The sequence below is a fragment of the Pteropus alecto genome, unplaced genomic scaffold, assembly GCF_000325575.1.
Source record: "Pteropus alecto unplaced genomic scaffold, ASM32557v1 scaffold76, whole genome shotgun sequence".
NCBI lineage: Eukaryota > Metazoa > Chordata > Mammalia > Chiroptera > Pteropodidae > Pteropus > Pteropus alecto.
Genome location: NW_006443138.1, coordinates 4,665,694 through 4,677,345, shown reverse-complemented (window position 1 = coordinate 4,677,345; position 11,652 = coordinate 4,665,694). Strand labels below are relative to the sequence as shown.

The 11,652-nt window shown below is 33.5% G+C and overlaps 1 protein-coding gene across 1 annotated transcript in view; it reads right to left on the bottom strand.

Annotated features, from left to right (window-relative positions):
• HELB (DNA helicase B) overlaps positions 1-11,652 on the bottom strand; it is a 28,310-nt gene that overhangs the window by 10,162 nt on the left and 6,496 nt on the right. Inside the window, exons 5-11 of the mRNA XM_006923712.3 lie at positions 10,113-10,287; positions 8,842-8,983; positions 6,728-6,882; positions 4,667-4,748; positions 4,194-4,253; positions 3,302-3,530; positions 2,331-2,474 (exon numbers count right to left, since the gene is read on the bottom strand). Of these exons, the coding sequence (XP_006923774.1) occupies positions 2,331-2,474; positions 3,302-3,530; positions 4,194-4,253; positions 4,667-4,748; positions 6,728-6,882; positions 8,842-8,983; positions 10,113-10,287 (987 nt within the window). The remainder of the gene's footprint in view (positions 1-2,330; positions 2,475-3,301; positions 3,531-4,193; positions 4,254-4,666; positions 4,749-6,727; positions 6,883-8,841; positions 8,984-10,112; positions 10,288-11,652) is intronic.

The following is an 11,652-nucleotide window of genomic DNA, read 5'->3' as shown; positions in this document are numbered from 1 at the left end:
CTTACCTAGAATGCTCTTCTCCTAGATACTCACATAGTTACTTCTTTTACCTCTTTCAAGTCTTTGCACAAATGCCACCTTTTCAATGAGGCCTACGCTGACCACCTATTCAAAATTACAACTGCATCCCACCCTCACCCCTTTTCCATAGCCTTTACCACCTTCTAACAAAATATGTAGTTTACTTATTAACAGTTAGGTATGTCTCTATACTCTTCTCCACCAAATGTAACCTTCACAGTGGCAGGTATCTATCTGTCTGTTTCGTGGACTGGCCTATGGTAAGCACCAAGAACAGACTCTGACTCAATAAATATTTGTTGAACTGGACTGAACTCGGAAGAAACAAATTATGCTGATGATACAAGATAACAATCACGAATGTTCTCAGAGGTAAGAGATGATATTTTGATCATGAAATAAGAGCTAGATTCAATAAAAAGAAAATTTAGATATTTACTCCAATCTCAATCCAGTAATAATAAAGACACCTTCACTCTTCATTTGTCCAGAAGTGCAACAGAAAAACTGGATTATAAATTTGGGGAAACTGCTCAGAAAATACAAAATGATAATGAGACGGAAAATAAAAGAGATTAATAAGAAATTTAGAAAACTATTTCCAGAGGTCCCCCATAACAGAGGTTCTAGAAGGACAAAACAGAAAATTTAGGACAAGAAATCTTAATGAAATTATTCAAGAAAATTTTCCAGAATTGAATGATATGAGTTTCCAGAATTATAAAGACCCCCCATCAAAACGATCCATGGGAAAAATTTCTCCCAAAATCTCACAGCCAGGAATATTGCCCTTCCTCACAACTGGTTTTTTTTTTTTTTTTAATCCAATAGACACAGTCAACGGACTGCTTCTCTCGTTTTCAGACATTTAGTCTTAAGGGAACTTAAAGCCAAACTGCAGTCTACATTAGCAAGCAAACAGGTTGATATGCATATCAGCATTCCGACCCACATCTGGCAGGAATCCTTTGACTGTCCTTCCCTTTATTCTCCACTTAACATCACTTCTTTATCATTGTTAAAAGTCATGCTGAATTGTGAGTATTTTTTATAAGCCATTTCAAATTCTCTTTGGACCACAGATGGGGTAAGTCAAATATAACACCATCCACTTAAAAAAAAAAAACTTGCACTAATTAATGTTTGTGAGAGAGTGGCAGAAGATAGTAGGAGATACAGGCTAACCTAAATTTTTCTGCAAAAAAATGCAGGTTGATGCAGCTTCATCATTAAAGCAATAAACCAATATCAGAGAGGGGAACTCAAAACAATGAGATAAATAACAGAGCCACAAATAACTTATGAGAATTCAAGAGTATTAAAATAGAGCTTAAACGTAAGTTACGCTAAATGCAATATAGTCCAGGATTAGATCCTGGAACAAAAACTGGTGAAATCCAAGTAAAATGTATAGATTAGTAAATAGTATTGTACTAATAGTAGCTTCTTAGTTTTTACAAATACCAGAATTATGTAAGATGTTCACATTAGGAAAAGCTGGGTAAAGGGAATACAGAATCTCTCTGAGCTATCTTCCCAACTCTTCAGTGAATCTACAATTATTCCGAAATAAAAAGCAGTTGCCTTGCAAGGGTAGAGAAAGGGGACACATCTGTCAAAACTTATCCAACTTTATAATTAAAATGTGTATGCAAATTATACCCAACAATAGTTGACTAAACAAACAAAAAAACAAGTCACAAAAATACATAAACATTACAATGCCCTTTGTGTAAATCTCAGTTACCTTGTTTCTATATGAATGGACAAATTTATAGCAGAAGTTGCTTCTTAGGCAGATGGGAAGATACAGTACAAGTGTAGGGCAAGTGAGGTACTCGCTTAGGGTATAAAATTTAAGAGGATGCCAAGAAACTCAGCAATCAAGATAAATAATATTTTAATATAATATCAAAATTTAAACCAAAAGCTAAATTTAAACCAAGAAGATTCATGATGAACAAAATACCAAAATTTTCAGTAAAGACAAGGTCAGTAACAGTGCCATGCCAGGCGACACTAGAGACTAAAGCAAGAGGCCAGTTCAGTCCTACTGGTCCTGACCTTTCTATCCCTGGCTGGAGGGGAGAGCCTGAAAAGTGAGACCTGAACTATGACGTCTTAGTTCCTGAATAAGAGTGCTGAAGCAAAAAAGAGCAAAAGATTGTCAGTGTAGTATTTTACATACTTCGGTGCATTTTGTTTCCTAATTTAAAAAATAAAAGCAATAAAAATTAGGAAGAAAATAATGCAAGGTACTCTATGGCCCAGCAAGCTATTTAAACAGCTTCATAAATGTCCAGTCTTACCTGAAAAGTGTGAATAGTTCTTGCCCAGGCATGTCTTATGCGACAATTTTGCATTAGTTTCCTAAAATCCACAGTTACTTCCAGGCCAGCCCTATTATTAATGGTCAAAAATCTTTTCTTTCCAGAAGTTATATCAGTTTTATCCTGTCACCAAAACAAAAAGCCATGTTGTATGTTTTCAAATGTACTATAAAAATATCCTATTTTTGGATTGAACATAAAATGTAAGCACCTTATAAGTAAAATGGCATGTCCATTTACTACCAGTGTTAAGAATTTCAAATGGCTTAAAATTCATGCTTGAGCACAAACTAAATATATATACACCCAAATAATTTAATAAACACAGATGGAAGTTTTTGGTCCTTGAAACTTAATCAAATTTGACTCTCTGGAAAACAATCTTTGTTGGCTTTCTTATTCTGAAGTCTATACATTTTATTTCTTGTACTTAAGTCTGTATATGCTCTTTGCAAAGAGTTTACTTTTTCTCACAGCCCTTAAAGAATAAACTTATAAAGTTTAAGAAGGTGTTTATACATTGAGAACAAATTAAAAGTGATTACTTCTACAGTTTCTATATTTGAGCAGCAACCAAAGAAATGATGCTTTGTAAAATATAGCGTTACTTGACCCTTGTTTTTGTTACTCAAGCATTTCACACTTATTAAAAATGTTTCTTCCCAAAGTCTTCCAGAAAACATAAGAGAAAGGAAAACTTCCCAAATATTTTATGAAGCCAGCATTACTGACACCGAAACCAAACGAGACACAATTAGAAAACTACAAACCAATATCCCTCATGAACATGGATGCAAAACTCCTTAACAAAAAATTATAGAAGAAGAATGTCAACTCTGATATGATTAGATTCTAAATTAAACCCAGGGCAATTTTTTAAAAAATCTATCTTTAAAATATCAATCTATCTCTAACAAGTAAAAAGGTACTATTTTTCTGTTGTCACTTACATGTGTTATGAAAAATACTTCTCCATTGCAGAGTCTAATGCCACTTTCAAAGTCATGCTTATTATTAGCAAAACCATGAGCAGTACCATTACAGACTTCACTGCTGGCCTCTAGTTCTTTATTTTGCTGACTGCTGGAGGTATTTTCAGGCAGTAAGTCCGAGAGATATGCATTCTTAGTACAACAAATTTTATCACCAACTCCAAATATAAGTCTATTCTTATGGTCTCTGGATTAGAAAAAGATAACAATCATCAAATTTGGATAACATTAATTTCATTTCATTTAAGCATAAACTCCCACTCAGATCCGATTCAGTCCTCAAGATAATTTCCATACTTTATTTCTCGTTTGTTCTCCCAAACGCAACAACTCAGGCTCCCATAGTCATGATGTGATTACTACCCTCTCTGTACCACCTCGGACTCAGTGACATTTCCCAGCCAAAGTTTTCAAGTTAGAAGTCCTGGCATAAATGCTGATGTCCCTATTTCCCTCTCAATTCTAAATGTTACCAAAAATCTTACTAATTCTACTTTTTAAATTCATCCTCTTCTCTCCAATCTCTCCTATCACTACCCTATTTCAGGTCCTACAGCACTTACACATATTTCTATGATAATAATTATAATGTATTAAAATAATAGCAGCAAATGAAAACATGTTGGTAATATACCAGCTAGTGCAATAAGTGCTTCAGGTATGTTATTTCATTTTGTCCTTATTACAACTTTATGAGGAACAGTCCATGTCTGTATCCTCTTTTACATACATGAAAAGGTGAAATTACCTGTAGGTGATAGAATCACCTACCGTGATAAATCTCAGAACAAACAAAAGAACAGCAAATCAAGGTGGACTGTCCTCAAGATTTCAGTTCTTTAGTGCTCACCTGACTAAGTGGCCTGTGTAGTGCTTGCAACAGCAGTCGTTGATGACATCACAGTCTTGCCTGAAACACATGAAAATGCAAGAGTCGCCTTAATAGTATGTTTTGTGCTCATTTCTGTTATCAATAATTATGACACACTGGATTCTATAAAACGACTCCAGGACTTTCTCCAGGAAAAAGTATTTTATACATTTAACTCAGCATAAACCTTTGTTCCATTCAGGTTTCCTGTGAGTTTCCAAATATAAAATTTGGTAGAAAGAGCCCTGTTAGAAACTGCCCTCTGCCATGTCTAACAAAGAAATACTTCAAAATAAGAGAGAATTAACGGTGATGAACTATGAGAGTCTCCTATTCAAACACTATATTAAAAAGTAATGTTATTACTTATTAATTACTTATTATTACTATATTAATAAGTAATGAGATTTAAAAGCTGGATTAAAAACTTTAAAATGTTATAAATGCTTTACCTTCTAAACGCAATAAATTGTGATGTTTCTGCACATTGTAGGTCGTTTTCTTTAAGTAAAGTTGTAACAGCAGAATATAAATCTGGTAATTCAAAAGAAAAAGTTAAAGTGGAAAAGCATGAAATTATAACATTGTTTCTATGGAGAAACAAAGTCAGAATTCCTGCTAAAGGGTCGAAGAATGTTGTTTTCTTTTACACAAAAAAGATCGTGCTGCTCTGCTCCTTGCTTTTTTTCCCCTCTCTCTACATCTAGCAGATCAGTATGTACGTATTTCAATATGTTCATTGTATTTCATTGATTCTAACATATATATTTTTGTCACATTTTAACATCTCTAAAATTTTAGCTCGGCTATGAAGCTTGTCTTAGGTCTTTGTACTCTGTGATAATGGGAATAATTTACTCAGTAACTTATTAGTTATCAATGAGAAAGTACTATATGACTCTAAGGAATATTTATTCAATTCTCTTAAAGAAGAAACTGATTTTCCAGATGAAGATTTTAATTAGGATAGAAAAATAGCATCAGTTAACTTCTGCTACCATTCTGAAACAGACTTTTTTTCTTTAAAGTACATTCTCATTAATGTAAACAATAGATGCCAGAAATAAAACTAACCATATTTTAGGTGGATCTAAATGGAGTAACGAAGAGATCAAGTTACTGAACCATCTAAGTCTCATGTTCTTCATCTGTTCTAGAACTTACTATTATCTGAGCTATCGTGAAAATAAATATTATCTATTCATTATTCACTATATATTTAATTTTAAAAATCACAAAACGATATGTAGCTTATAATCCAATTTAACCTAAAATAAATAATATAGGTTTATATATGGATATAATAAGGTTTAAAAGGATAAATACCCAGCTCTTACTAGGTATGTGACTTTTATGGAGTTGTCTTGAGGGAAGAGGTGAGAGGAAGATTACAGTGAAATACGACTTCAAACACTTCTGTACCACTGGCTTTTTTAGGAATATAAATTATTTCTATAATCAAAAAAACCAGCAAAGCATTTACAGACTACTATGTATTATATGATTCCATTTAAAAAGAAAAAAGGAATATTGCAACATGTAAATGAATACTAACCCAAGGGAACTGAGATTGGTGACATGCACAAATGAGGGAAGGCTTACAGATAAAGTTGTATGTTACTTAATTTCACAGAGTGAAAGTCGCTAAGTAGGAAGGATATACCCTTAAGAACTGTGGCAACTACAATAAATTCTCAATAATAATTATTTAAATCTTTGCTAATTCAATTTTGAGTAAACCATTACACTATTTTAAAAAGTTTGCTAAGGAAGTTTATAATAGAAATAAAGATCGAAAGGTTTAATCAATTTAAGTAAATTCACTTGCAATAGATAATTAATATCTATTATTCATTAAAAAAAAACACCATTTATATAGTGCCTCAAAACTGATGAATGCCCTCAACCCTCACAACAGCTCCACAGGCATTGTCACTATGATTCCTGAAATACAAATGGTTAAGTGATGGGACAGGGGTCATATATATAAGGGAGAAGATTTCCTATCCCATCCTCTTTCTCTGCCCTGTCATGGCGTCATCTTAACACCATAATTAGAAGCAATGTTTGTCCATTTCGTAAGAAATAAAACTATTAGGGCTCAATTTGGCAACAGTTTGACAGCCATTACTTTTGTATCACAAATGTACTCAAGATAATTTATTTTCCAGTTGCTGTAAATGAAAAACTTCATTAAGATATGCTTTCTCCTGAATGAACTTAGATTACTGGGGCTTTGCTTTATTTTAAATTAATCACCTACATCCATTTATTCACTCAACAAATATTTATTGAGCCCTTCGCATGGCTGTGACAAGAGCTTACTTCTTTATAAAACTCTAGGGTAATCTGCTTTTGATGATTAATAAATTAGTTCATTTATTTTCAGTGTCTAATTTTTTTTTACTAGCAATATATATCCCTACCATGAAATAAAATTATAACTAGTCATTTAATAACTGTATTACAAAAATGAAATACTTAGCCTACACAACATAAAAGCTTATACTTACGAGAGTGATGATCACTTTTCGACGACTGAGAACTGGCATCGTTTTCTGGGAGTCTGACAAAAATAAATGTTTTATCTTGTACTGAGACAGGGAGTGTTGAATTATCAGAAATGTTCAGCTCTGCATCGAATTTTGGAAATCGGCGTTTTGAGATTCTTAAATAAAGTAATATACCAGAACTTTAGTATCCAAAAAATGCATCTTCATATATGATCAGAGATAATGTCATTACAATAATTAATATTTGTTAATTGAGAAATAAGGCAAAAAGGCTACTCATATATGCATTATAACTAGTAAATTAGTTTTAAAATAGAATAAGCAGGACCATAAAGTTATATTTAGCAATCAGTCCCCCATCCCCAGCAAATTCAAAGCATTTGAAAAGATAAGGAATTTACTAAGCACCATTCTGAGAACCTGACCTACTTTTCTTCAGACTGCAAAAGAACCATACAAACTAGGTATCCTCACTTCACAGATGAGCAACATGAGGCTTAGTCAACTAGTGGGTTGCCCAAAGCTACGGAGGTAAAAGCAGGGGACCTAGGGGCCAATCTGGGCCCATTTGGCTCCATGTCACTTTCTATTTAAATTAATTTGCACTCTTTGGGGCTTTATCCACACACTTACATCATACTCTTTCTTTTTCTCCTTTCTTCTGTGTATATCATACACATGGCCTTATTTTTCCAGTTGACCCGAGTATCCACATCTTCTCTTTGCTTCTATTATCTCCTCATCTCCCCTTTGTTATATTTCCCAAGACTAGCAAATTATATTAGAAAACCGAGTAAAGGGTAGGCACCTTGTCGTAATTGAGTCTCTTCTTGGTCGTATCTGGAAGAAAACTGACTCCCTGCAAAGACCTAACAGCAGCCTGGCTGTCAAAGATGGTGGTACCCTACTGCGTCACCTTCAACCCTTCCCAAAAGGGTTGAAAGAGAAGAAAGGAGAGGGAAGAAGACTGTCTCTGCTGGAAATAATCCAGATTTAATTTCTGTGAGACTGAGAATTACCATGGATTTCCTGTTTTGCTTTTGACCCAAGACATATAACATATTTCTATCTCTAGGGGTTTTTCCCTGATACCACTGGGATCCTTCTGTCATTAAATATGATGATGATTAAGAAGAAATGATGAAAGGAACACAGCTCAGCCCAAATTATCTAAAAGGGTTACTAAAGAAATTCCTAAGTTTCAGATAAAACCTAGTTCACAGAAATCTAATGTGCTTTAGATTCTCCTAAGATTTTTTAGACTTTAAAATGATTAATCATCTACCAACATCCCCGAAATGAAGTAGCCTTTAGGTAGGAGCAGAAGGGTTATAGAAAAAGAATAGTACACATTCAACTGCATTATTTTTCTTAATGTCTTAATACAAACCTATATCATCTACCCTGTTCCTGTCAATTCTTCCTCTATTCCCACTATCCTATGTAGGATAGACAGGGACACAGAGAAAGTAGGCTTTAGTGTTCTTGTTTCTGCTGACATCCAACCAAGAGAATGTTCAAGCAATAAAAACAGTATCTTGTAAAAGAGAGTCAAAACAAAGATAAATTTTGGCCAATGAATGAAACAGTCTCTTAGTATTCCGAGGTCTCATTATAGCTATTATAAAATACCACTCTAAAGGCTTATACAAAAACTAAGGAAAGAGAAGTGTTCTTCCCTACTTTAAGGAGAGTAATATGCCTTGGGTGCCACCAAGACTCATCAAGGAGTGACACACCCCACTGCCCTTTCCTTTCCCCTTCCCCTTCTCCTTTTGCTTGGGGCTCCCTACAAAAACTATGGGAAATTTCTTCCCGAATTCTCCCCTGAACTCTACTGAACTCATTTCTAAGTCTCTGCTTCCCTTGGGCTTATTTTAGTCCCTAAACTTGATGCGACTCTAACCCACATGTACACTTTTTAAATCAGGAAAGCTTATTCATTTTTAACTTTCAATAATAATTTATGCTGGATCAGTAAAAAAAATACTAACTTTAAGTATAGGTTTGCTGAAAGGGCATAGTAAATGCACCACACTGACTCACCCTAATTCAAAAGCTAGTATGTATTTTTTTGACATTTTATTTTGAATACAACAAATTTTATAGTATACCTTGTAGCATTGTCCACAATTAGCTCAGATTCTGCTCTATGATTTGTCTTTAGTTCAATAGCACAATTTCTTGACTTAAGAGTCTCAAAAAGGTCTTGCAGCAAGTTACCAGGTTCAATGCTGGGTAACTGTCTAATATCACCTAAAATGGGGGAAAAAAATAAATACAGTAGGTTTTAGGTAAATGGGGTCCTCCAATTTTGAAATTACTTTTATTTCTCCCTACTGACAAGTAGGGAGAAATGAAGACTTCTCTGAGAAAAAAAGCCGAAAAAATCTTTGTTTAGAATTACTTGAGAACACTGTCTTTAAAAATATTAAACGAATTAAAAGATCCGTTCAAGTTAAACAATGTAAGATATAAAAAATAGTGAAAACACAACAAGGTAAAATTTGAATCAAACTTCTTTCATACCTATAACCACAGGCAAACTGTGTGGGGGCATATATCTTAGCCAACATGTAAAGAAAAAAACAGGCCTTACATATCTAGTACTTAGTCACTTATTCAGTCTTGCTCAACATCTTACTTAAACATGGAAGAATTTATGACCTCAAATAAATAAAATAAACATATAAAAAATAAACTCAATGCATTTGATAACAGATAAATTCCAGTAATGTAATGATAACATTTTGTTTTTATTTGTTTTTACTTTAAACAAACAAACTCTAGAGATAAGAAAAACTATTTTCTGGGTGGAAGACGGAAGAATGCTTAAGCCATTAATAGAATCAACTACTTATAAAATATCTCCAAGCACCTAAAAAAATTTACTTATATACAATTCGATTCTCATACTGTAATTCTATTTTTTTTCCTCCATTAAATCATATAGTATTAGCACTACCCCACAGAATCTAACTGAATCTCACCGGAATTGCAAACAACTTAAGAGGCTGGTGAGGTCTAATTTGAGTTATTACTTTATAAAATTACTTTTAAATGGTCTATAATTCAGACTATTTTATTATTTCCAAATAAATCTACATCCTGATTTACTCTATGACATTTTTACCATTTTAATAGTAATCATTTAGGTGATCAGTAGTAACTCCTCACAGCTCTATTTCATTCACATCCTAGCCTGCTAACATCCTGGCTTAAAGAACCACCCTAACTTCTGAAGAGAGTGGTCAGATTGATCTCAAATGGCTTCTTACCTGTAGGATATGGATATTAAAGCAGCGAAATGGTATATGCAGCCACTTAACCACAATGCTAATGCTTTGAACTAAACAACTGGAATTACAACAATATTTTAACTTACCGAGGATAATAAGCTTAGAAAGTTTGGAATGCGCAAGTAATAAATATAAAACGGATCTGAAGATCCCTACAGATACCAAACTCCCTTCATCCACAACCAGAACTTTCACCGAAGAAAACTTCCATGGACTGTCCTTGGTTGATTTTTGATCCCATAAATAGAAGCTAAAATTGATCTGCAAGCAAAGTATGACATTTCTAAGTTCAGGTTATAAAATTTACATATTTATATATTTTATATGTTATTTTAAAACAAAACTCCTAAATTGAGGCATGGGGAGTGTAGGTAGAGTAACATAGAGGGAAAGGCTGAAAAATGGAGAATACAAAAGTTATAGAGATGAATACATAAAAAACATAGATCAAATCATTCAAAAAAGTGCTTCCTAATAACTACTTAGTGTGTTTAATTTAACAAGCTTCACACACATCAATACTCCGCTGCAAAAATCTCAACCCTTCTCTTATCGCTTTTGATCAGATTCCGTTCCCAAATAAACCTTCTCTTGGCCTTCGGAGTTAACCCAATCACTTAAACCTTCCTCTTCTCCCACTATAATACTTCATCCTGGTAATAAAGGGCTGCCTTTTCAATCTATGAAAATACCACTTTTTCATCTAGTATTCTAAATTCCCTTACTTCTCCAACATTTAAAAAACTATCGCCGCCAAAAACAAAACAACCAAAGCACTATTTATTACAGAGGTAATATTTACTATTTAAAAAATATAGATGAGAAAAAATTTGTAAAATTACAGGCAGATAATGTTAAATATTTTTATCTCTATCATTCCAGAAAGGTTACTATATTATAAATATATATATACTGTATATACAGATTTTTTAAATGGTATATCTTTGCTTTCTACTGAAACTAGATTCAACATGTCTATTAAGGAAAAGCCTTCATATTTCCTTTCCAAATGCATAAATTCTCTGCAAAACCCATTCTTTCAGTGGCCTTGTCTCAACAATAGAACATTTGGAATCACTGCTAATTGTTCCCTTTATTTTCTTTTTTATATTCAATTAGTTATCTTAGAAATGCCTGACTGACATTTTCCACTGTATTTCTAGTGCTACCAACTCAATACAGGTCCCATCTATGAGATTACTTAGATTACTCTAATAACCTTACAGTCAGGTTCCCCTACACACTAACCCAAGATGGGACTGCCAGATAAAATGCAGGACATGCAGCTAAATTTGAATTTCAGATAAACAACAAATGACTGTTTAGTACAAGTATCTTTAATGCAATATTTGATACATATTTATACTTCAAATTATCTATATTTTTATCTGCTATATCAGGTACCCTCCAAGGATATAAATAAGTGACATAAGTGCCACCTTAATGCTCTTCCTATGCCGTTATACTCTCTCCTGAGCCTAAACGTGACTTCGGTAATATTCTCCCAGTATCCCAAGCAGATATTAAGATACTACCAGTTGATTGGAGTTGGAACATAAGATGAAATTTAATAACGATCCTTCTCTGGCCTCTCCTCTTCTAATTCAATCCTTCAGACTAATCAGA